General features: G+C 42.0%; 1 protein-coding gene across 1 annotated transcript; it reads right to left on the reverse strand.

Moving 5' to 3' along the window:
• Positions 1 to 26: 26 nt before the first annotated feature.
• Positions 27 to 27,095, reverse strand: sparc (secreted protein, acidic, cysteine-rich (osteonectin)). The gene is made up of 10 exons (XM_070549990.1): positions 26,988 to 27,095; positions 12,231 to 12,296; positions 11,839 to 11,892; positions 7,385 to 7,469; positions 6,326 to 6,447; positions 6,132 to 6,252; positions 5,163 to 5,296; positions 3,232 to 3,380; positions 2,995 to 3,143; positions 27 to 762 (listed from the first exon to the last, which is right to left on the reverse strand). The coding sequence occupies exons 2-10, from the start codon at positions 12,285 to 12,287 to the stop codon at positions 734 to 736; spliced, it is 900 nt and encodes a 299-aa protein (XP_070406091.1). The 5' UTR covers positions 12,288 to 12,296; positions 26,988 to 27,095; the 3' UTR covers positions 27 to 733.

A 27,095-nucleotide genomic window follows, 5' to 3' on the forward strand; every position in this document is an offset into this window, starting at 1 on the left:
CGTGAAGCCAGGAAGAGATCGGCACATTCGTTTCATAGGATTTTATTCACCATAAGATGTCATTTGAGTTTTATTGGTGAGAAAAACTCAGCCTGCGAGGTTTCTCCTTTTTTCCAGCAAACGTGACCCTCTTTAATGTGTAAACATCGACACACATCGGCCTCTGTCAGGAAATTTGCATCAAAAGTCAGACTTAAAAACCAATCAACCAGTAGTCAAGAAGTTAGAAAACAAAATACAAAACTCACTGTAAAAGGAGCCCACTGCCACCAAAAGAGTACAAAACTAAACAGCTGGTTTGGTAGAAAGCAAGCAGGAAAAGCATTTATTTAGAAACTTTATTTTTGACTTTACAGTTTCAGTCTCCTGAAGAAAATGTTTCAAACCGGTCTCCAATTTAACAAAAGCCCTGAACACATCATAGCATAGACATATAATATTGTCAAAATGTAAATTTACATCAGAGGTCTTTAGTTTTTCTTTACAAGGTGTTTCGTTCAGCAAACAGGCAAACGTCTCTGAACACGTGATGGTTAGTACAAACTGTGCACACTTCTCATTTGGAATATTTTTAGTGGTATAGGTAGGAAAGATCGATATTTGAGAAAAAGTTGAAAAGAATTTGCAATTAGCACTTTGTGTTTTTTTATTTTAACTTAAGAATCATCAGCACCTTGTCTGGTCAGTAGCGGCTAAAGTTTTCTGTCATACGACCGCTTTCCAATCGAGGAGTTTAGATGATGAGATCTTTGTCCACATCCTCTGTAAACATAAAGAACAAAACATTCATCGTTGCATGTTGGTAACAGAACGTTCCTGGCATAATAATAGGAAAACAGAAATTATAGAGATACATTTAAGGAAAAATCTTTTAAAAATTGGTTTGATGTAAACCAATTAAGTAACCCATCTAGAAACATAGAAACGGTTTAAGGACATTCATCCTTTTGGCTAATCTTAGCTGCCTGCACCACGCTCAAGATGCATTTACATGTGCATCTAAATCGAGCTGTGGCAATAATCGAGCTCAAACTGAACAAGAATGAGAGCCTTTATCATGGTGTACATGTTCGTTAGCAAATATTGAATTGAGTGCTTTCCACTCCATGATATCATGCACCGTTTGTGTTGACATACTTCTGGTTAGCCTGTAGCAACAAAAATAATAAAAAAATTACTGGAGCAAGTGAAGCAGATGAAGAAAATAAGGATACGCACAATAGCCGAAGCAATGGACAACAAAAGCACTGCAGCACAGCCAACACATTCTCACACCCGAAGCATTAAAAAATGACGATGGGTGAGGGAGGCGTTTTCCGACTGCTGTGGGAAAATGGAGATTTCACTGAATTCTGACCTTTACCCTCTTGCTATTTAACCTCCCCCTCACCCTCACCCCCATCCTAACCTTAACCCTCTTGCGCATGCAAAACTTTGTTGCTAGTTGTATCGTCCCTCACAAACATGGTTCACGGGAAGTTTAGAATGACAAATAGGGTTAAGGTTATGAGGGCAATGAGGGGAAGGTTAAATAGCAAGAAAGGGAAATGTGCGTTTTACCACGGGCGTCGGAAAATGATGCTCTGGAACTGCGCATCGCCTCCTGATGCGTTGGGGCTCCCAATGTGTCGGAAACAAACGTTTGGTCACCCAGCATCCTTTTTCAATGCTTCGGGTGTGAGAATGTGTTGGGACAGTACATTTGGTACGCCCTCTACTGTTTGCGGGTTAGGGTTATCATTGCCACAAATGAGCACGTGTAACACCATCATACAGTATAGTACGTACCCAATAAGCTGTGCTGCAGCGTTGTTGCACATCCTGTTTCAATTCCATCAGCTGCAGCCCCGCCGACATTTGTATATTATTTGCGTCGCTATAAGCTAAGAATGCCAACGTGAAATGGGGCGTGTCGCCACCTACTGTAGCGGAGTGGAAGGAACTTTATATGAGCGGTCGGTTTTCTAATGCGCACCACGATAAAGACTCCCAGCTTATTACCCTTAGATCAACCGGGATCAACTTAGATGTCAGTCAGTGCGCATGTAACCGCACTGATTATCTGGGTACGTTATCTTGATTAGGAGTAGGCCAGTTTGGTTTGACTTCAGTTGGACTAAGGTGTATTTGTGCATTTAAATGTCTAATTTTATTCAGACTGAGGCAATAACTTGGTTTTTCTCTTATTGCATGTAAACACACTGACTGTTTGCCTATCAAGTCCTGAATAGAGTAGTTTGCATTCCTCTGGTCCCATGACTTGGTCATTCTGGTCATCAAGGATAACCTGCTAGGGTTTCCACACCAAGCTCACGACAATCCAGACTCTTTTCCTGAGTCGTTCCACAACAGTCAATTGGCCTATCGAATGCTAACAAGACAGGGGCTTCCCTGTCTGTCTAGAAGACCCAGCTCCTCAGAGAGCATCTTACAGACTAGGACCTAACATGCACCTTTTTTTTTCTATACTACTGCAGTGATTCTCAAGATGTTTTAGCTTTAGACTCTCAAAATAGCAATAGTCAAGCATGCAAGCCCCGATGTTGCTGATTTTACAACACCAACATGTTTAAAAAGAGAAATAACTCAGGGCATGAAGAAAACTACTTCAGCTCATGCTCACTTACAAACATTTGAAAATTTAGTTGAGTTTTTGCAATAACTATCCCAGAAAAATAGCTTCAGAATTTTTTTTATCAATTTCGGGAAATCATCTCAGGACTCCCTGTGTAATTCATGGTGACCCACATAGGGAACTTTTGGGAGCCGTTGCTCTACTCTGTACTCTCTTTATGCCCTTTTTCTCTCTTCAATGTAAGTAGTTTATTGCTAGTCTCATGGGAAACCGCGTTAAGCAGCTTTGTATAAAAGCATCTGCCAAATACATAAACTTAAACTTTTAGTTTATGATCATAAACTTTGCAAAAAAAAAAGAAAAGAAAAAAGATGAAACTGGGAAAAAATGCTGAACACAGTTGTGTTATCGACACTCACGCTCTTTGATGCCAAAGCAAGAGGCCCACTCCTCCAGAGCGATGTATTTGTCATCATCAGCGTCACACTCTTCGAAGAAGCGGGTGGTGCAATGCTCCATGGGAATGAGAGGGGCACGCAGGGGGGCCAGCTCGGAGTGGGTCAGGTATCTGGTGATGAAACAGAGACAATCACCCATGGGGAGGTTTTCCTAAACTTTGATTTTCCTTTAAAGCGAACAAACTAATGGCTGCATACCCATCGATGGGGTGCTGGTCGAGCTGGCCAAACTGCCAGTGGACGGGGAAGATGTACATGTTGTAGTTCTTTGCAAAGTCACGAGCCAGCAGGTCCAGAGAGTGATCGCCAGCCTGCAGCCTCTTCTCATTCTCAAAGATCTTCTTCACCTGATAGATGGGACAGAAGTGGTTTCACATCAGAGGCGAACAGATTTAATGTTGTTTCACATCAAAATTCTTCCGTTACAAAAAGTAAACAAACAAAACTGCATAGTTTTATAGGACTTTACCTGCTTAACCCTTAAGAACCTACACCCTTGGAGAATTGATGGTTAATTACTAATCTGAAACATGACCTAGGTCACTTCTCTCCATTTTCTATCTGTCCAGCTAAAGTAGGACAGAATGGTTTGTTCTTTCCACAATCAACACCCATTGTTTTCACATCTTGTGTACGAAGGAGAAGATATGTGACGCACATAGATCTTGACACATCTCCTTGTACTGATCCATAGCGATAAGATTATGGCCGCTTCCACATCGTCCCAGTCCGGTCTGGGCTGGGTGGCGTCAGATACAGCTCCCACATTCGTAGGGTTTGTTCACACACACAGTTATCAGGAATGTGTAATCTCTGAGTACGTGGGCAGGGCAAAAGACTAACACAGAAGTTTGTGGTGTCTCCCTTAAATTTGATAAAGGTGGCCGTGAGCTGTGTTGCTTTGGGAGACTCAGACTTTGGTATTGCATCCTGCTCTGCTGTGTGTCCTCCAACGTGGCACCTCAAACCTCGACAGCACCGTCTGTGTGTGAGTGCCTCTCACAACACACAGAAGGTGCATTTATAGGACACACCATGCCGGCATATTGGCGTAATATTACCGCAATTGTATGTCTATAAATGCGCCATGCCGGCATGGCGTTGCTCGAATATTGCGACATTCGTTCCGCCTCACTTGGTAGTAATATTGCCGCATCAGCCCCTCGCCTCTGACGGCTAAACGCGTGTCAGCTCCGCTAATCGCTTTGGAGCGACTGTGGGAGGCCCCCCGTAAAAGAAGGTGGTCGCGTTAGTCACGTATACTGCTCGCCTGACTGATCTATCCGCCAGTCGGAGGCTCCCCCTAATGGTAGGCATGAATTTGAGCCGGCCAATCAGTCGGCAGTGGGCGTGTTGGGCCAGTTCAGCCCGAAGCAAACCACCTTGGGAAGAGGGCTGGAAAAACGGCTGGTTGAACATGACATTACAGGCACACACAAAAGAACCACAACAGTAATAAACTATGCAAATGGACTAAAGAGATAAAAAATAAATAAAAAAACAGACAAAGAAGTAAAATGTTTAAGTAAAATAGTATTTGAGTAAATGTATGGATAAGATGTCCCTTGGGGTATCAAACTTGGGCGGTGTGAAGTCAAAATGATGATGGGCAGAAATATTAATCCGACTTGCTGCTGGAGAACCTCTGGTTTTTAGCTGCTTTTTACTCATTTAAACATTTTCTGTTTGTAACCATCAAACAGTTTTAACGTTTAATTCTTTAGGAAACAAATCTGCTCTACAGAAACTTTATTATTCATCACTAAAGCATTGCTGATCTTTACAACAAACTCTGTGCATATTGCAGAAGCTTTGGCATTTAATACAAGTTTAAGATTTAGATTTATCGATTTGTGTCAGATTATTGAGTTGTTGTTTTTTCAGTCAGTGTTTAATTTGAATAGTTTTGTGATTCATAAAGATTGAGAACAGAAATGAAGAAAATGGTCTAAACTGAAGTAGAACAGAGGACAAAGGCAGAAAAAGTACTTTAGAAGATTAAAAGAAAACCTGTCTGTTGAAGATGAAAATATACAAGAATTAGAGGTGATTTCAATATTTTTTTCTATTAAATTCAAAAAATTTTTTTCAACCAAACATCTAATAATTTAATCAGCGCCCCTTCTCACCCTGAGTTTCTGCTTCTCAGTCAGCAGGTTGTTGTCCTCATCCCGCTCGTACAGAGTCACCAGAACGTTCTTCAGCCAGTCCCTCATCCGCAGAGGGAACTCGTTCAGCTCACTGTCCAGGCAGGGCTCGATCACTGAAAGGGACAAACATTTTTGGACAAACTTCAGCACATTGCACGCTGTCAGTAAATATTTTACACAGAAGCAACAAAATAAGGAGAAGCAATCACAAGCTAAAACTCTGTCAGTGTTCTTTACCATTACAATATTTGAATAATCATCTAGAAGTTCATTGACGTTACTTTAAATCCAAATGTTCAGGTAGTTTTCCACCTTAAACATCCCAAAGGCTGGTGTCTGAGCTCTACCAGATCTCCGTTTGAGCCCCTCAGCCCTGACTCATCTCCTCATGCTGCGTGAGATGTGTTGAGTTTGAACAGAGGAAGAAATGCATTCTGCATGTCTGGACGGCGCCCACAGGGCCCGACACGACAGCCCAGCCCACCCGTCAGTCGCAGCAGAGAGAGAGAGAGCGGATCTGCCGACAGCTTCAGATTTTTAACTTACACGTGAGAAGGAACTAAATCATAAACGCAGAAGCTTTAGATTTTCTGGTTCTGCAGAATTTAGATAAAATAAGCAATTGAGGGTAAAAAAAATGTTTCCACTGGCTTTAATGCACATTGAATGTTCAAGTGTGAAATGGACTAGGAGTTTCTTAAAACAGCAGTATTAGAAAAGCCCAAAGTCACCAGTGACTGAATCCCACTTCTTCTAGTGCAGATGAAATACTGACTTATCAGGTAGGAGCTCAAAAATATGCATTATCCTGCACACCTTACTCCCGTCAGTCATCACTGACTCCTGTTTATAACATCTATAAGCCTCAACAGCCTCACTGCATTTCTTTCAGGATATTCCAGATGTGTAGATGAGGCCATTGGTTCAGCGTAGGGTTCAGAAGCTCACATTTGCAGGGTCCAATGTAGTCTAGGTGCAGTTTGTGGCCCTTCTTGGTTCCCTCCAGGGTGCACTTGGTGGCAAAGAAGTGGCAGGAGGAGTCATAGGTCTTGTTGTCGGTGCCGCAGACCTGGAAAAAAGTTTCAAAAGCGATTAGAGATCAGTTTGAACAGAGATGGAAGATGTTTCTTTTTGAAACTCACATGCTCAAACTCTCCCTCGGCAGGGGGGCAGGTGGAGGGGTCCTGGCACACACACATAGGGGTGTTGCTCTCATCAACCTCACACACTTTGCCCTTCTTGCATTGGTAATTCAGGCAAGGGTCTGCACAGAGGGAAGGTTGGAGATTTCATTTTTAAATTCTTATTAAGATTAAACCTTGAAACGTGTAGTTTGAATTTTCATCACTGTTTTAATTTCATTGGTGTTTGTTTTAGGGGGTTTAACCTTTCATCGCCTGAGCTATCTGCTGTACTTATTTTCATCTTTGATTTGATAGATTTTAAATGTGTTTACCATGATTTGCTACAAGATGCACAAGCATGCAGATGAGAAGAAACATGCAGCTGTTGCATCAGGTGTTAATCAGTCACAGTTTAATCAGAGTGTGGAACCGCTCAGAGCAAAAGCTTCTACCCTGTGCTGTTGATGCTCTCTGAGCTGACTGTGGCTGAGTTGCATTTTAAAGCTGGGTGGAAAATATAATCACAGCCGTCTGCTCACAGAAGGAAGCAGCCTGTCATTACAACCATTCGATTTAGCAGTTTGAGGCTTGGATAAAACCAGAAACCTGAGCCAGCAAAGGCTTGAGTGCGTACAATGTAACCAAATGCCTTTTAGGAAGAAGAAGAAGAAGAAGAAGAAGAAGACGAAGAAGAAGAAGAAGAAGAAGAAGAAGAAGAAGAAGAAGAAGAAGAAGAAGACGAAGACGAAGACGAAGACGAAGAAGAAGAAGAAGAAGTCAGTGCATCAGAATGAATTCAATGTTTGTGCATCCACGTCTAACTTTGTATCTTTACACAGACGTTTGGGCAACTCTTTAAACCCTCCTAGATTAGTTTACAGGGCCAGAAGTAGATTTCTGGTTGAGTTTGCCTCAGAAATTGGAATTTGTGTTTCATCAGGAGACATAAAGCACTGAATAAATAGCTCTGAGGAGGATAAAGTCTTCCAATAACCAGGGATATCATTCAGGTCCCCACGATGGATGTGTTGGTTAGGACGAGTCTCCCTGGATGACAAAATAAAGATGAAAACTTACTCTCAGCAACATCTTCATCAACCTCGATTCCTTCATCAAACTCTCCAACCTCCACCTGCACTGGGTTTGTTCCCACATCGACCTCCTATAGGTAACAAGAGAGATTGAAGGTTGCAATGTGACATGTTGGTCAAAAGTGATCAGAATCAAGAGATAAATACAAAACAAAATCACTCTGGTCTTTTAAAACATTTATTTTTGGGTCTATTTTGCACGGCGTCCACTCAACCCAAACCACTTAACTACTTGTGGTTTTCCTGAAAAAAAAAACCCAAGATGTCTTCTCAGAAGACGGTCCACCCTGTAGGCCAGACAGAGTCTGGAAGACCATAATATCCAGCAAAAACAAGCAGCTGGGTCCACAAGTGGTGAAGCCATAAAACAGAATCTAAACGCTCCCTGACTGGTTCCATCAGTGGCTAAAATGAACATCTGTGGGATCTGTGGTCCCACTGGACCTCTGGAGCAGGAAACCATAAAATGTTCACATGGAAACTCCAGTTTTTGGATCCAGAAACGTTGCTTAGTGTTTCCCTTTGATATTTCCTGCATTGTTCACAACTGATCCTATAGACTTTAATTAGAAAAAGAAGAAAGCATTTGAGATGGAATTTGGTGGAATAATTTAATAATAATTTGGACTTATTAATAATGGATCTTTAAAAGCCTTTTATCGGGGACATGAAGTTATAGCTACAAAAATAATTAGTTTAGAAGGTTAGCAAAAAAAAAAACAGAAATAAAAATGCAAAACCCAAGACAACTCACACACCCTCATGAGTAAAAAGTTATTTTTCTAGAGAAGTTTCCTTCCAGAACTCCGCTGTGACCGTGGTGTGAGCAGAAACAAACATTAAACCTTTGTCAAGTCTGTGAGTAAATATTAGCAATGTGCGCCAATAAGTGAGGAAAAAACTGCTGCAAGGGTTCCTGCATGTATCTGTAACATTTTTACAAAGCTGCAAAACCAAATGTATGTGTCATTCTACCTTTGAAAATAATGAGCAGAGATGTAAAAACAGGGCTGAGGCGGAAGCTCTTGTTCTGTATTTTAGATTTTTTTTTAAAGTCCCAAATTTTTTTCTATTGAAAACCTTTGAGAAAGCCATGTTTTAATGCATGTTTTATAGAGTAAAACAGAGCCAGATTCTCCCATTAATATCTATTTTTGCCTTTTTCTATACACTGTAAAAAAAATAACGTAGATTTTACGGTAAAACGCCGGCAGCTGGGATTGCCAAAATAGTACAGTAACGTTACGGTAATTTATTTTTATTTTTACATTTAAAAACGGTACTGAAGTCAGTAGTTTACTGTAGAAGAAAATGTTTTTTACTTGAAAAAAAAACCCCATTGTTTTACTGTAAAACAAACATGAAAATAATGTATAAACTAAAATTGATGCCACTAGAATCAACATTTTTTCACACTAAAAACTAAATTCAATGGGTTTACCTTATTGCAATCAATTAGTAGAACAAAATAAGCAATTAACTGCCATTAGGGTCATAACTGATTTGCTTGCTTAATTACTGCTCATGTTTTCAACAGCACTTTTGTGTAAAATCATGGTAATCAAAGGCATTGAGTTTCTAAAGACATCAGCATTGAACTGCAGCACAGCCTTCATTTGCATTCATGAGTCAGGTCAAGAACACACACTTCCCTGACAGTTCAGCCAGATCTCACCTAAATGCCGCTAAGCACACTGGGAAACAGGAAGTAAACTCCTTACACCATTACCATCAATAAAAAGCAGTTTTTTCAATTAATAAATGTAAAAATGATGGTGTTTTATTGTTGTAAACTTTAAGGAATTTTCCTATAAAGAAAACTATGCAAGAGTGCTTTACAGTAGAATGATGTAGTTTTTACAAAGTAAAAATGTACAAATTACTGTTTTCACCAATTAATTTATTTACAGCAACTTCACATAAAATCAATAGTTTTAGATAATTTTACAGTTGACTGGTTTTTCTTGTCGTGGTTTTACGATTTATCACTGGTAAATATATGGCTATTTTTACAGCGTAAGTTCAAGGGCTCAGGTCTGCAGACTTCAACTGAAGGCAACAAGGAGCTTTTGAAACTTAAGCATGGGGTCTAAAAGTAAAACTTTTCAAGCTAAATCAATCACTTTTCTCTATCAAATTGTTATAAAGGTTATAAACGTAAACATTAAACATCTCTGTTGTAGTTCAAGATGTACATTCTGATGCAGAACAAAAAATTAGCTCCAAATCAAATGTGGTATATGAGAAACTCTCAAGGATTACTTTTTTTTTTTTGCAACTTCTTGACACTAAACGAATACTTCAACTTTAAAGGGTCAATAGTAAACTATTCACAGTTGGAAACTGTTCTTTGAGCCTCCATAAAGCTTATGAAACTTTGCTGGGGCTCACAATGGCCCAGGAGTCACGATAAATGGCCAAACTCAACCCTATGGGGTGACGGTGGCACAGGAGTTAAGTGCTCGCCCCGAAATCGGAAGGTTGCAGGTTCGAGCCCCGCTCAGTCTGTCGCTGTCGTTGTGTCCTTGGGCAAGACACTTAACCCACGTTGCCTGCTGGTGGTGGTCAGAGGGACCGGTGGCGCCAGTGCTCGGCAGCCTCGCCTCTGTCAGTTCCCCCCAGGGCAGCTGTGGCTACATCGTAGCTCATCCCCATCAGTGTGTGAATGTGTGTGTGAATGGGTGAATGACTGATTGTGTTGTAAAGCGCCTTGGGGGGTTCCAGGACTCTAGAAGGTGCTATATCAAATACAGGCCATTTACCATTTTACCATCTATAAACTAGATCTGTGATGAAAAGACTGTTTCCTCCTCCCTCTCACACGTGCAGGATGTAAACATGACATGAGCTGCGTGCTGATTGGCCGGTTTACCCTGATAGCTTCTGACTCCAGTGGGTTGTGGGCAGTCATTGTTCCATTACATCCTGGAATGTGAGTGCTTCATCACTGTCCTTTGTTTTCCACTCATCCAACAAGTATATTAGCATTACTTCAGGCTAGTGGTAGCGGTAGCTCAAGGCTACCCTTGTTCTGCAGATAGCATTACTGCGATCAGCGTTTATACATCGCTAACACTGACGTGGGTTGGAATGTGCATATTTAAGGAGGTGTGTCTACACTGACTACGTTTACATGCAACCAATATCCGGGTTATGATCGGGTTAAGGTCGGGATTCGGGTTTCTGAGTTGATCAGAATACCCGTTTACAAGCATAAATAGAAAGAGTTACCCCTAACTTGCATAACCCGATTTAAATGCAGACGTTGGGGTAGCGTCAGGACGTGTGGACTACGTCAAGACGCAATATGCGTCATTTCCGGTTCTTCTCGTTCCGGTATCCGTGAAAACAACAACATTTTTCCCAGTTCGGAAGAGATAGCGACCGCTTTTGTTTGCACTTTAGTTTCTTCGTCACTCCGAAAGTGTGGTGCTGTGCTGCGACTCGCCACGTTGCTCCCAACTTGTTGTTTACTTCCAGAGTTCTGGCGCATACAAGACGTCTCGCTACTCAAAAGACCACGATTCCTTGCAAACAGAGCATGCGCAGAACACACGCTTTGATGGGGATACCCCGGTATGCGTTTACACGACCAAACATTCGGGTTAGAAAAGGGTTACCCCAGGTGTAGTAACCGAGTTTTTAAAAACCCGGTTATGAGCATATCCGGGTTTCTGGCGGTGTTTACACGGACCTGCGGAACCGGGTTATTGTGAATATTCGGGTTTTTAAAGGGTTACTGGCTGCATGTAAACGCACTCTATGACGTGTTAAACCGGCTTTTCTCAGAACAAACTGCGTCTCCGTGGCCATTACAACATGACTAATTTATACAGGAAAGCAGGTCAGAGACAGCAAAGATTTTTTGGTATGCTATATCAGACACGCCAAGCTGCCTTCACTCAATAACAAAAAGGTAAATGTGGTTGTAAATTTTACTGACCCTTTAAGAAAATATCAATACTTTATAGAAAGCCAAACATAGCTAGCCTAGTTAACTAGACCAAATTCTTGCTTTGCAAAGAATGGTCTAGACATGCTCCACTGGAACCTCCGCAGCTCCTACCAGGACTCTGGCTAGCCAATCACAGCTCTCTAGAGGGGTTTCAAACACATAAAGAGCTGTGATTGGTCCATAATGGTGGGCCAATCATAGTGCTCTATCTGCTTAGTGAACAAATCACAGAGCTTAATCGGCTTTGTGGGCCAATCAGGGCACTCTATATGCCTGGTGGGTGGGATGATGCAACAGAGTGAAACAAGAGTATGTCACATTCATTGTCCAGTGGAATGCGGAGATCATTTGAAAGACAACGGTAGAACCCGCCCCACAACCAAGAGCCATCAATGGAGCGTGGCCAGACTAAATAATACATTTATTTAGTCTGGCTTGCCAGGCTAAAACATAGCTGCTCTAATGAAAAGAAAGTTTGGACTGACCTCAGCAGCTGGTTCCTCAGCAACCAGCTCCTCCACATTGGGCTCCTCCTCAGTCTGGGACACACAAAGCATTACACAATCTTATGAAAAAAATCACAGATTATCAACACTATGTGAATTTTCATATGAACAAGGAGACATTGCATGGAAATTGTGTTAAACCAAACATTTTGTCTAGACTATGGCATACACCCTTGAGGACAAATGCCCAGGAAATGCTTTAAGGGTGAGTACTCACCAAGATCAAGACTCAAACACAATCTGTCACACACTGACTAGAGGTCGTACAGGAAAGAACAGAAGACAGTACACAAAGGAAGGAACGTGCTGGCTAAAACACCGACTGGAGGCGACACCTAGACACAGAAACACTCATCATGAGTTTTACTTACAGGAGCAGCAAAGGCGTGGCCAGCCAGGCACAGGAGGAAGACTACCCACACCCTCATCTTCAAAGTCTCTGAGGACAGAAAACACAATATTCCTATTATACTGTTCATAACCCTTCAGTTTCAGCTTCATTCACTTGTCCGTTTGTTCAAAAGTCTCTTGCACATTATTATGTCACATGCTTGAAGGAGTTGTTGCAGTCGGGAGCATACGTGCAAATAAGACAGCTGAGATTAAATAGGTCTTCTGAAGTTTGCATTTAGCTCTGCTGTTTGGCTGGAAACAGATGTGTAAACAGTTCCTGTTTTCATCCACAGGAATACTTTTCCATATCCTGAGGCAACATGTTTTTATTCCTTATTTACCCACCAGGCCTTCAGTGGAAATAACCAGCTTTTGTAAACACACGTTTACATTTGAGAATCTATACTATGTGACCCTGAGTAGCATCTGGTGCTGAACCAACATCTCAACAAACACCTCTAATTTTAAGTTTGCAATTTTAGTTTTTCCTTTCATGCAACAGAACAACAAATCTGTTGGAAAACATATTTCCTGTTGAATGTGGCTGCTGTTAGAGAAGTCCTCCGTGTTTTATCCATCTCATCTCATCTGGAGATCCATTGTTTGAAACTTGACGTAGAAACCAGATCTTTCCTCTCATCTCAGCGATTAAATAAGGGTTCCTTTGTTTGGAAGTGGAGTGTTGCATGGCTTGGTCTTCCCCTCTCTCTTTCTGCCTTCTCTTCCTGTTCAGCTCCATGTAATCAGCTGTTTCTCCCAGACACATCTCACAAGCATCAGGAACATTTTGGACATATGTGCAGGTTTAAGTACCAGCAGAAGCCATCTGTAAAGATCAAAGTCTGAACTGCTGCGTTATCTTTTTTATGGGGAGTCTGGTTTTAGACAAACTTTTCATGCAGAGTCATAACAGTGAAGGGAAGCAATCAACCCAGATCAAGATCAGAAAAATGGACCTAGCTTGGAACGTAATCCAAAATAAATCTTGTTTGGAAAAACTCTTGAACATATTGAGGAATTTAAACTCTGTGAGGGACAGGATTGTTGTCATAAAGTGTCTGAATAGGTCGACATGTCCCAACACATGCAGTGAAAAGGCTCAAGTTTTCTTCATGTCTTGTTTTACAGACCTTGGAACAGAGCAAGGAAAATCAGACATTGAAAGCAGACCTTCTATTCTATTGTGTACCACAAGCACACTGCTAAAATGACTGGCATGTTTGCTTTTGCTGCTTAAATTACATTCTTTCCTGGGAGAAAGGTATACGTTCTGCTAAAGAACGAACACAGTCTAGCTTGTTTAAATACTTATTTTCAGACTGAAAAGCTTTCTATTGCATGACTATTATTCTGCTTATGACTAACTATTGAATTATTACATAAAAAGTGAACATCTTTGTCTCACAGGGGTGTCTTTTAGGTTTATTTGATTGGTAAATCTGCAATTCAGAAAGCAAATTGGTCTGAAAGTGTGTTTCAAATAAAGATGAACTCTAGCTACCATTAGAATTGCAAATGCTAACCAGAAGCACAGCTTCTGCATGCTTTACCTTCAATAAAAACTAGGGTTATGCAATAAATTGGTCTACCAGTATTATTGGCTGAAAGTGGCAACAAACTTTTGGTTTTTACTGTTTTATTGACACAAACTTTAGCTACCATGCACATACTATACATCAAAGTTCTCAGCCACATCTCTCCTCCTCAGAAAATCAAAATAGGACACATCCAAAATAAAGTGTTTGAGATACTTTTGTTTGTTTGGCACAACCTATGAAGAAGTAGAAGTTTTTCTGTGTGGCGAGTTTTTGTCAGGATTATCTCAGAGAGAACTTGACTCAGCTGCTTCTCACCATTTCCTAACTTAAATTGAAGCAGTTGTCATTTTGCGAAGAAAACTTTTAAAGGTAAAGAATGCATAATGGGAGAAATTTAGTTTCCTATAATTAATTAGTTCTTTATTCTTTATCAAATTAATTTCAAACATTCCCAACAGAAACCATTGGGGGTCCTTTTGGCCAATATTGTTTAAAACAATTGAAAACATGCATTGATGAAGATAATTCTGTGCTTCAAATATAACTTTTTCAACTAGAGATGCAGCTTTAAAAATAAAGTTGGATGTGTCATAATGTCTATATCTTGCAAAGTCATGGAACAATGTAGATGAAAACACCATTTCTGCATATTTCTTATCGTCAGGAAAATGTTTTAAAAAGAGATTCAAAGACATTAAATCTGCTTTTCTGTCTTTTACACATTTTTAATGAGGTTTAGTAGATGTGGAACATTAACAGGTTCAAGTCCTTTTGAACATGCCTAAATGTTCTTGCTGGTTTTTCATCTGGAACCTTTTCCACTCTCACTGCGGTAGGACCTCCGCGGTGTCTGCTGGTTGTGAAAGTCCACAAATTTCAGGCTAAGTCAAAATGTTAGAACTTACATTTGGAAAATTACAGAAGCTCTGGTAGGAACAGCTCTGTATTAAGATGACAGAGGACCTTAAAGCATGTGCAGAAAACAGTCTCATTTAATCCAAAATGGAGGAGAAAACAAACGGTCCGACCATCAGCGTGTATTTGGTTTGGAGGCACGTAGAGTCCTCAGTTCTGAAGATTGCTGTTTGATGGTGGAGGTGCTGGGCTGAAGGACGACGGAGCGGACAAACTGACGTAATAGCAAAACAAATTATTTTATTTGGAAAGCTGCTCTCATAATCAAACAGGACTGAGGCTAAATGCGAATCTTCAGGCTCATAAAGAGCCTCTTTTCCCCCCACAAATCTATTTAATTTGGGTTAGTTAGGTAAGCAAGTGTAAACCTGCTTGGAAAAAACAACCTGCGCTGGAACTGTCGCTGATTCAGACGTCTCCCCTCCTGTAGGTGTAATATCGCTGTTGCTTTTTCCACCAAACAGATTTTTATAAGAATTCTTTCTCATTCGTCTGTGACATAACAGGCGGGTCAGAGGCCTGAATAAACAGCCTGCCGTGGTCTGTCTGACAATAAACAGCCAGACAAATAAGGCTGGGAACAGGAAAATAATTCAGTAAGAACTCTGAGAATTAAGTGTCATTTCCTGAGTCTACACAAGGAGAGTTTATAAAACATATACGGTAAGCTTTTTGTGATGGACTTTAACTTTCAGCTGATAATACTCAAACTGCAGCTAATCATTTCTGCATTCATTTGAAATCATTTTGTTGATTTGTCAGATAGCTTAATTTATGTTCTTCATCTATATTTTTAGGTCTACAAATCAATAAATCTGGCGTTTGATGTTCCATTTTAAAATATTGTACTTATTTCCCATAAAAAAGCCAAGTTTACCAAGCAGTATAAAAGTGTCCTGGCTGATTACGTCCACCTTCTGGGTTGATTATTTGGGGCATAAAGAGATCAAATAGCGATGCTAAAGGTCAAACAGGTGCTACAAAGTCTGTCGAGAAGCATGAGTGGCATCAAAGTCTTCGGACCTTCCAGAAAATTTGAGCTATAGCTAAGAGCTCTAAATGTCTCTCCAGTTTAGGTCACCGATTGGACTTCTGGAGCTTATAAAGGCCACCTGGTTGACATAAACAGTTTTTAAATGTACCAGTCATGTCATTAAAAATTAACAAACATAAAATTTGCAACAAAATGTAACATTATCCTCAAACTCTGAACCTGAAACAGTGCAAATATATATACTTAGAAGATTTTACCAAAAAAAAAAGTCTGATACAATTCAAGAAAGCGAAAAATACAAATGATTGTTCCTGTGTGAAAGTGAGATAAAACATTTGTTTTTAGTTATTTATAATTGTAAAATGCTTATGTGACAATATAACAAACTAGGCATTTGTACTGTAATGGTTGAACCTGCAGGCAGGATTTTCACCTAAAGGAGTCTTGAAAATGTCCCAATATAACAGTTACCGGTATTATTCAATTTACTGTCAAAGTTATATATTTTGCAGACAAAATTATTTGTTACAAATTCTGGGTTGAGTTGGAGTGAATACAGCAGACCCTGTGTTATTATGCTATAAAGAGAGTAGGTGGATAATTCTGGACACGTGTGACACATCTTAAGATGTTCTGTCTACTTTCAGGTTTGATCTGGATGTGTTGTCTGATGTATCCTGAAAAATCACAGCATTTTCTGTGGTTGTTAGTTAGATTTGCTGAAGATAAATATTTACAACCAAACTGCTGCCCTGCACCCAAAGTGTTGAGTGAAAGAGAACAGCAAAATCTTTATCAAAGGTGGTTTTCATCACTTCTTATGTGCACCTAAACATAAACGAACCTACTACATATTGATGACTTTAAAGATCAATTTGACTTGACTTTGCAGTGGTCTCTACAGTAGAAATGAATACCTTGTAAGTCACACTCTGTATACACCTGTTTCAGGAACTAGAAGTTAGCCAGATCAGAGTTGAGCTTCAGTCAAAAGGATTTAGAGATTTATTTACTGATATTTGGACATCTTGCCTCTGACTGGCAAACAGTAACACGACTACCACTGACTTGAAATGTTGATGTCTCATCGCCACAAATAATACAAGCCTGGAGGAGTCTTGCTGTGTAGTGGAGGTGCTGATGCTAACAGTTAGCTTCTGCTAGCCGAGACATTCTCTTCTGTTTGCTGGACACTAAACCAACAACAGCATTCCCTGTCGCGAGTCATGATGGGTGAGTCCATGAATGTTAAGTAACAGTGTGGCATACATCTGTCAGGCTTTTCAAATCCTAGGATTTCACTGTCTATTTTCTATGAGAAGCTAATGCAGCAGATAGGTTTAGGAGACTATTTCCATGTTCAGCCTAACTCAGAGTGACAGGTTATAATCATAAACATCCAGCCATTTTCATCCGCTTATCCGGAGTCGGGTCGCAGGGGCAGTAGCCTAAGGCGAGAGGCCCAGACTTCCCTCTCCCCAGCCACTTGGGCCAGTTCCTCCGGGGGAATCCCAGGGCGTTCCCTGGCCAGGTGAGAGACATAGTCCCTCCATCATGTCCTGGGTCTACCTTTAGGTCTCGTCCCGGTTGGACGTGCCCGGAAAACCTCACCAGGGAGGAATCCTGACTAGATGCCCGAGCCACCTCAACTGGCTCCTCTCGATGTGGAGAAGCAGCGGGTCTACTTCGAGCCCCCCACCCCCACCCCCCACCCCCCACCCCGAATGACCGAGCTTCTCACCCTATCTCTAAGGGAGAGCCCAGCCACTCTTCGGAGAAAACTCATTTCGGTCACTTGTATCCGCAATCTCGTTCTTTCGGTCACTACCCAAAGCTCATGACCGTAGGTGAGGGTAGGAACGTAGATCGACCGGTAAATCGAGTGCTTCGCCTTCTGACTCAGCTCTCTCTTCACCACGACAGACCGGTACAACGCCTGCATCACTGCAGATGCAGCACCAATCCGCCTATCGATCTCACGCTCCAGTTTTCCCTCACTCGTGAACAAGACCCCGAGATACTTAAACTCCTCCACTTGGGGCAGGACCTCATCCCTGACCCAGAGAAGGCATTCTACCCTTTTCCGAATCAAGACCATGGTCTCAGATTTAGAGGAGCTGATTCTCATCCCAGCTGCTTCACACTCGGCTGCGAACCGCTACAGCGAAAGCTGAAGATCACGTTCTGATGAAGCCAACAGGACCACATCATCTGCAAAAAGCAGAGACCTGATCCTCAGGCCGCCAAAACGGATGCCCTCCACACTTTGGCTGCACCTAGAAATCCTGTCCATAAAAGTTATGAACAGAATCTGTGACAAAGATCAGCCTTGGTGGAGTCCAACTCTCACTGGGAACGAGCCCGACTTACTGCCAGCAATGCGGCCCAAGCTCTGACACCAGTCATAAAGGGACCTAACAGCCCGTATCAGACGGCCTGGTACCCCATACTCCCGGAGTACCCCCCACAGGGCCCCCCAAGGGATGTGGTCAAACACCTTCTCCAAATCCACAAAACACATGTAGACTTGTTGGGCAAATTCCCACGCACCCTCCAGGATCCCCCTAAGGGTATAGAGCTGGTCCAGTGTTCCACGGCCAGGACGAAAACCACATTGCTCCTCCTGAATCTGAGGTTCAACATTCCGACGGACCCTCCTCTCCAGAACCCCTGAATAGACCTTACCAGGAAGGCTCAGGAGTGTGATCCCCCTGTAGTTGGAACACACCCTGCGCGGTCCCCCTTTTTAAATAAAAGGGACCACCACCCCGGTCTGCCAGTCCAGTGGGACTGCCCCCAATATCCACGCGATATTGCAGAGCCGCATCAGCCAACACAGCCCCACAACATCCAGAGCCTTAAGGAACTCCAGGCAGATCTTATCCACCCCTGGAGCCTTGCCACAGAGGAGCTTTTTAACCAACTCAGTGACCTCAGCACCAGAGATTTGAGAGGCCAACCCAAAGTCCCCAGACTCTGCTTCCTCACTGGAAGACGTGTCGGTGGGATTGAGGAGGACTTCGAAGTATTCTGCCCACCAATCCACAACGTCCTGTGTAGAGGTCAGCAGCACACCGTCCCCACTATAGATAGTGTTGATAGCACACTGCTCCCCCCCCCCCCCCCCCCCCCCCGAGGCGCCGGATGGTGGACCAGAATCTCCTTGAAGCCGTACAGAAGTCTTGCTCCATGATCTCACCGAATTCCTCCCATGCCCGGGGTTTTGCCTTGGCGACCACCCGAGCCGCGTTCCGCTTGGACTGACGGTACCCGTCAGCTGCCTCTGATCATAATCATAAACAATTATTAAAAATGTTTTTTCAGTGTTCCACACATACACAGTTAAGTGAAAGTAGATTTTGCTTAAAATAAATGCTGATAATGAAAATCAAACCCATAAAGTGATATGTGATAAGTTTTTAAATGACTTTCACTTTGCTGGTGCTCCTTTCCTTTCACCAGATTCTGCCCTTTTGGACTGTTTTTCTAGCTTGAGCAGTAAAAAGCTTCAGTCTTTGTGGCCTGTTGGAACCCAACAATGTGAGTTTCTCTCCAGAGAGATTAGTGCAGCTCCCATTAAGCTTTCTGAACAAAGACAGTTTTCATAGAAAGCACCTGTGTCACTGAGCACAAAGAACACTAAAAGGAAAAGACGAAAGGAGAACTTAGGAGGAAAAGTAAGTGGAGTTGTGGGTCACCTGACCTCTCTAACCTAAGTTGGATCACTTCTGCTGGAACCGGAAACCCACATTGCCAGAGGAAACGAGAAAGCGCTTAACACTAGTCGCCGTTTTCTAGGTCAAAACGTCTTTTGTTGTCCGTGACTTCAGATGGTGTTTTTCTTTTTGAGACTTTGGTAATTTGTCCTTAAAGGCCCCGTGTGTGAAATTCACAGAAATCATAGTAAAAAGATCCGACTCTTTAGCACCACGCAGTTTAGAGTCGGTATTGCAGCTATTGGAGCCCCCGAGGATCAAAAAGGGTTTTTTTATCATTATTTAAAACTTTATTAACAAATATAACAAATACAATACAAAATCGTGTTGCTGTAAACGGCAGCATGTCATCATCTAATTCCAGCTTTCAAGTCAGCGAACAGGTTAGTTGTTTTCATCTAACTTATTTTATTAATTTAATCTAAATAGGTTTTGAATAAGAAAAACTTTTTTTATGTCAGTTATGTTTGCTAATAGCAAACGGCAGCTAGTTAGTGATGACTTCTGACTACAAAAAATGACAATATTTTGTTCATTTTATTTGAGAAATGTTATATTTCTATTTGCCATTTTGGAAATATACAAGGTAGTGTAGTCTGTAATTGTTTTCTCTCCGTAAACAGAGTCAGATATCATCCGATGGTCCATCAGTGGAGACAGACAGAGGACGAGGGAGAGGAAGAGGGCAAAGAAGAGGGAGAGGACAGACGTGTGCCAGCGCACAGAGAGGCAGAGGTGTTAGACATGCGACAGAAGCAGGGCAAGCATCCCAAGATGAAGGAGCCGAATTTGCTCAAACCAGCCGCAACTTCCCACGCACAAGAGGAAGAGGCAGAGCTGCAATAAAGTCTAGAAGATCGGCGCTTTCAAGAGCTGATGAGGAGAGAGTCTTGTTCACTTTTCAAAATCCTTTTTCTTTTACTTGGATGAGACAAACTATCCCGTTTCTCAAGTTTGCTTGTAGAATATGTGTGATCCTCCATCGCTAGAAGTACGGTGTGGCTAGTTTCTTCTTCTTCTTAGTTACTTTGTCAGACTGCATGCTTACAAGGCGCACTTCTGCCCCCTGCTGTTTCTTTGAGGTTACATCATTTAAAAACGCAAACATCAAATGCGAAGCTTAATATGTTGTATGTCCCTAAAAGGTCACTGTATTTTAAGATGGCGCATGCCATATGGAGCACCGGTCTGCTTCTTTTGTCTAAAATATTAAAATATAAAGCTAATAATAATGCTTAGAATAAATGCTTGTTTGAATTATCATTAAAAAAAAACTAATTTGAGAATGTGATACAAGAAATTTGATAACTTATAAGATGAAATATCACACATTGGGCCTTTAAGTTGAAGTGGTAGCAGTCGGCTGTTTCTCCTTCTCTGATATTATTGAGCAAAGATTCTCTCACACCAGTAGTATTCTGTTGATAAATACTCAAGCGTGTAATGAACGGAGGACTTTTTTTTTAAATCTCCACAACATATTTATAACTACCGTAAATCCTCTAATACAGGCCCGGGCCTGTATTTGACTCAAGCTCGTCAAGCTCCAGGCCTTTATTGGAAGGAGGACCAGAATTAGAGGCAGGCCTCAATTTCTTTTTGAGCAAAATGAACTAATGGTTCGCTGGAGTTTTTGACAATTAAAATTGCGCCCACATTTTCAAAGTTAAACACATTTCTTTTAACAACGGTAGTTTCTGCTTCAGCCCTCTCCCCCCTCCCCCTGCGCAGCGGCCGCAAACTCACTGATGCGCCTGCAGCCTCTCGGAGTTCCTGCTGCTCTAAACATTAAAATAATTATTTCATTTTCTGTTCCTCACTTCTGATTACCTTCAATGGTGTCTGTTTGTTGCAACCACCAGGTACAAAAACTAACTTGTTTTTATTTGACTATTTTTCTGTCCTGTCTGTTTATTATCTTCCTGCATCTCCTCTAAATCCTAAAGAAAAACTGCTACCTGGGCTCATATATATTCACCTTATGAGTTACCTTTGAACTGCAGTTCTAAAAGATCTACCGACCGCAAAAACAGCGGAGTGCTCGCTGCTTGCCGGCCACATCAGTTAGGTACGTCACCGAGGACAAAACAGGTGATGCGCCCCGCTCCACAGCAGCGAAACGCATCAGGCACAAATGAAAGAATAAAAGACAGAAAGCATAAAAGGAAATGAGCCAACATGAACAATCGCGTGTTAAATTAGTTTTTGAGGTGACGACACCTGATTTGATAATGTTACTGTGGCCGTGCTCAGGACGCAGATGTCTGGAGCACGTCAACAATCAGAGCTTTGCATGCGCAAGCTGGTTAAGGTTAGGATGGGGGTGAGGGGAATGTTAAATTGCAAGAGGGTAAATGTCACAATTTGGTTAAATGTCCATTTTACGGCGGGTGTCAGTGCCGACGCTCTGGCACAGCGCGTTGCCTCCCGACGCGCAGGAGCTTGTCACCTGCTGACAGCAGGCTGCTGTCTTTTCCGTGGACTGCATCTTGCCGGTCATTATCACGTGACAGCGAGTAGTCGATGACAGGCATAAAAAGTCACTATAGAGCGGTGAAGTCGACTAGTGACTAGTTCATACAACCCCTGCTACTGCTCCCCAGAGTGTTCTGCAGCATAATCAGCACGTTCTCTTTGAACTTGATATCAAAGTTTTGCCTCCTCTTCGTCTCCGCACGATTAAAGTTACCCTCGCGGTCTATCACTGGCAAATCAAAAGTGAGACGGATGACACAACCACCCCCCGTACTTGCTTGTTACCACATTCCACCCGGCCACAATAAAAAAACGGCCATTATTCACCTCCGCCGACTCCGGCCAAAATATGATACCCGGCAGTTAATTAAATACAGGCTAATATTAGAGGATTTACAGTATACTAAGTTAGAATGATGCGGGCGTTGTACCGATCTGTCGTGGCGAAGAGAGAGCTGAGCCAGAAGGCAAAGCTCTCGATTTACCGGTTGATCTACGTTCCTACCCTCACCTATGGTCATGAGCTTTGGGTAGTGACCGAAAGGACGAGGTCGCAGATGCAAGCAGCCGAAAGGAGTTTTCTCAGCAGGATGGCTGGGCTCTCCATTAGAGATAGGGTGAGAAGCTCGGTCATTCGGGAGGGGCTCGGAATAGACCCGCTGCTCCTCCACATTGAGAGGAGCCAGTTGAGGTGGCTCGGGTATCTGGTTAGGATGCCTCCTGGACGCCTCCCTGGTGAGGTTTTCCGGGCACGTCTAACCGGGAGAAGGCCTAAAGGAAGACCCAGGACACGCTGGAGGGACTATGTCTCTCAACTGGCCAGGGAACGTTTTAGGATTCCCCCGGAGGAGCTGTCCCAAGTGGCTGGGGAAAGCAAAGTCTGGGCCTCCCTGCATAGGCTGCTGCCCCCGCAACCCGACCCCAAATAAGCAGCAAAAAATGGGTGGATGGATGTTAGAACGTTGTTAAGAGTAATGAAAAATGTTTTAAGCTAATTTGTTTTCCAACATTGCCATTGTAGCTTTACTTCTATGCAAAGTAAAATGTCAAACACTTGATGCACAAAGGCTCATTGTTCTTTCTGTCTGAGGGAGTTTCTCTGAGCTAACGCAGAAAATCATTCCTGACTTCCTGCATGATTTCCCTTTGCTTTATACTTGATAGGTCCTCTCTACAGCTTGTCTAAAAGCAACATCACAACCTGCATTACAGAGGCTTGTTTATGGATTTTATCTTTAAAGGCCCCTTGTGTGAAATCCATTAAAATAATGATGAAGAAATGCGACTCTTTAGCGCCATGCAGTTCAAAGTATTGCATCTACTGTGGTTCACTCATAAGTTTGATTGTATAATCAGTTTCCAACCTGTCTAGCCTAACCCACATAAAGCTTATAACTAGTTACTCAACCACTTAAAAAAGCTGTTTTATCAACCTACCAGTCCTGAAGGAAGCTAACTATTTCTGTTAGATCTTGAAGCTGTCACTATTCACACATGGAGGAGGGGTGACATCAGCCAGGTTGTCAGGTGTTGTGAGAAATTGTGTTTCCCTTGAAATACTCTGTCCCCTGTGTCGGGAAGTCACACTTCAGGCTATCTTCACAACATTTGTGATAAACCTGTATGGGAAAATGATGTAATGTAATGTAATAATGCTATGCTTGTGATTTTTTATAATCCATATTTTCTCCTAAAACAATAAAAAATATACAGTAAAAACTTTCTTGTTCACTATTTTGCAGCAAGCTTATTTATCATTTTTGAAAGTTATGTAATAGGATGTAATCTAATTCAGTTTAACCGTCTTTTACTTGTGACACAACCTGTCCCGTCTCCCCACTGTTCAGTCCTGTCTTTCCTAATTGCTCCCACCTGCCTCTCGTCTTTAGATCTCAGCTCCTTGTGTATTTAAACCCTCCCAGTTCTGTGTTCCTTGTCTGACCATTGTTTACATGTCTCGTGTGCTTTATCATTAAAAACTCTTTAAACGTTCCTGCCAGCCTTCTTCCCCGCACCTGGATCCTCACCTCCGCTCAACTCACCTGCGCACCGTGACAACTTGAGGTACTTTGTCCTCATAATGGACAATAAGCTCTGTGAATTTGGAAATATTTGCTCTTGACTGCCTAAGGGAAACAGAATATTTTAGGTTAACATAATTTCCCACAACACCCATTTCACGTGGAGCATGGTGCGCTCGATGTAAACAAACTGGCTGCTGCTACTATCTAATGGATATGGAGCGATCACTGGCTGCTCGTTAGCCACGGCTGGTGAAGGAGGGCTGGCGAGTCGGGGACACGCTGTGGAGATCAAGTAAACAATGATGACTTAGCCATCAGCTAATCGTGGCTCACGGCTGGCGTGGTGGAGATGGGCATCACAAGCTACTTATAGCCCTAGCTAGAGCCGGGGAGACGCGGTGTATGCTGTGCGTAAACTCCCACGGATTACCAGCCAAAGGAGACCCAAGTCTAAAGTTAGTGTTTAAGAAGAAGCCCTCGGGGAAGCACGTTTGTAACACGTGGAGAACTACATTGCCATTAGTAAAGTGTTTGTGGAGATCAAGTAAACAATGCTGATTTAGCCACTGGCTAGCTTGTCCGCTAGCCAGTGGCTAGTAGTTGGAGTGTGTTTGGAGAGACGGCAGGCTGCAGGAACGAGCAGAACAAATGCACAAGAGAGGTGACTTGAGTAGAAGGACTTTGGAACGGACACGCTGGGTCTGGTTCGGGAGTTCTGGTACTGAGAAAAGACAAATGAACAACTTGAGGTGAGATTGGGAGTCAGAGATACTAATCGGAGGTTGGTGTCCAGCTAATAGCGGGCGGGGATCTGAACATATGCGGTTTCCTTGTGTTGGACATGATGACGACCTGACAAATTTTATGTATCTTTTCATTTAATAGTTTTTTATTCAAACCAACAAGTACAGCAACGGTGTAGATATTCTTTTCTACTTCTCAGTTGAATTGGCAGACTCCATGCTTCCAGGGCACACTGCTGCCTTCTGTTGGTTCTTTCAGGTTCCAGTCATAGTCCATACAGGTAACGTGGAGCTCGTTTGTCCCTAAACAGCTACTGTATTTTAAGATGGTGGATGACCATGGAACGTCGACCAGCTTATGTATTTAAAATGTAAATTTTCAAGTTGAGAGGAATATTTAGAATGGATGTAGGTGAGAAATATTAGTGAAAAAGGACAAGTTTGTGAACTGGAAACAGGATTTTATAGCAAACAGGTAGAAATATCACACACTGGGCCTTTAAGAATTTTTTTCTTTTTCTTCTTCTGTACTGATCTGCTTACATCATGCTTCCAAATCCACTCTCAAGATGTATAAGTTCTGTTGAGTGTGAGATTGTTGTAGTTTAGCCATTTTCACTGAGGTAAATGCCACAAAATATCATCAATGATGTTTTTTGGATCTCTGTTGTATGTGTCTTTAATTTTCTCCCTGCAGCATCCAGCCCTTTCTCCACATCGAGCCCAGACACCAGCACAGTTCCTGCTTCCTGTCAAGGGATTAGCACTCTTCCTGATATTGCAAAGCTGGCTTGGTATTTCACAGCATCCTTACTTAAAAAAAACACCTCCCCTTCCTGTCTTCCTCCTCCCCCTCCTCCTCACTGTTCCACCCAGTCCTGCCACCTCAACAATGAAACCCCTGAGCCTCTTCGTCTCTTCCTCTCTCAAATCGATGCTAACACATTGTGCTTTATTTTTTCCAGAAGAGATTTCTGATAAAAGTCCTCAACAGGTGGGAAAATATGGAAACCAAAACCATTATTTTTTTATATAAATATGAAAGCAAACAAAAGACATTTTATTCAAAATGTGAGTCGAACCATCAACTAACTTGTCTGAAGCTGATGTGCTTTGAGAGTTTTATGACAGACACATGTTGAGATTTTTTTACAAAGATGTTGAGAAATCTTTTTTTGTCAACTTTCACATCAACTGGTCACCAAATAAATATTTTTTTAATCTGTTCATCCCATTAGAGGAGAATTATAAACAATCCAAATGTATGACCAAATTAAAAAGTTGAAGACATTTTAAACATTCAAAGAGTTAAAAAATATTAGCTTTCCCACCAGACTCTGAAGTTTACTCTGCAGGTCTCAGCAGTCAAAGTTTCCAGCTCTGATTCATCGTTCCACAGCTGGACTGGGTTGGGATCATGACACCAAACAGTTTTTTTCCTCATGAGTTTATGAAACTAATTTTCCCAAATTCACCACAAGTTTAAACCGCTAAGAACATTCAAGAATTAGGTGAGTTCAGCTTTCTGCCAATGCTGACATTTAAAGACATCTGCGCAGAAACAGCTGGTAACTGGTCACCACGGCAACCCGCATTCCTTTACATGGGAGTAATGAGAACGAGGGAGCTGTAGAAGAGCTGATGGGAGGGAGACGGGGGAGAAAAATGCTCCTAATGCTCTTTTCTCAGCCATACTGAAATGTTATCCCTCAGTACTCCCCTCCATACCCATCATTCTTTTTTTTGTTGCATTTTTTTTTCCCACAAACAGCATTAAAGTTTTTCTCCAAACACAAAAACATTGAATACATTACTGTTTCTGCAGCCAGGTATAAATCAACCGCTTTACTAATCCGACTTGTAGGAATTCAAACAGAAAAGCCTGTCTGCATCCCTCCACCCCCAACACAATCCTCGTTCCTCCTCCTCCTCCTCTTCCCCCTGTTGCCGATGTGGCACACAATAACTTCAGAGAATAACCCCCTAAAAACACACTGTTTACCTAATTAGAAAGATTTTCTTTGCAGCTGTTTTAACAGAAAAAAGCCACATTCAACACTAGCAAATGAGAACAAATTTAAATGAAAACAGATGCTTGCTGAGAATTAAAAATGTTTTTAAAATAAATTTCATCCATTTTTGAAACTCTGAAATAAAAACCCAGGATAGTTTCTTCTTTGGAGGAAGCAGATATCTTTAATCACTGATGAGAATATGTTCTTTTTACTGCATGATTTCTTACAAAGAATATCAGAGTTTTCAGTTTTAATCTTCAGCTAAACAAAGAAACCTATTGTATGAGAAGCTGATTGAAGAGTGAGACCTCTTACCTTCAGCTTTGCAGAGCAGACAGACCAGGAGAGAAGTCAGCCGTGTGCAGGACCCCGGGACAAATCTAACCAACCCACAGGATCACACTAAAGACATTTCCAGAGGGA

Source organism: Nothobranchius furzeri, chromosome 1 (genome assembly GCF_043380555.1).
Source record: "Nothobranchius furzeri strain GRZ-AD chromosome 1, NfurGRZ-RIMD1, whole genome shotgun sequence".
Taxonomy (NCBI): domain Eukaryota; kingdom Metazoa; phylum Chordata; class Actinopteri; order Cyprinodontiformes; family Nothobranchiidae; genus Nothobranchius; species Nothobranchius furzeri.

Excerpts from the sequence above, each read along its gene's own strand:
- sparc (XM_070549990.1), bottom strand. The coding sequence starts at position 12,287 with ATGAGGGTGTGGGTAGTCTTCCTCCTGTGCCTGGCTGGCCACGCCTTT. Across the intron at positions 6,448-7,384 it reads TGATGAAGATGTTGCTGAGA|ACCCTTGCCTGAATTACCAA; the intron begins GTAAGTTTTCAT and ends CCCTCTGTGCAG. Across the intron at positions 763-2,994 it reads TTGCTTTGGCATCAAAGAGC|AGGATGTGGACAAAGATCTC; the intron begins GTGAGTGTCGAT and ends TTATGTTTACAG.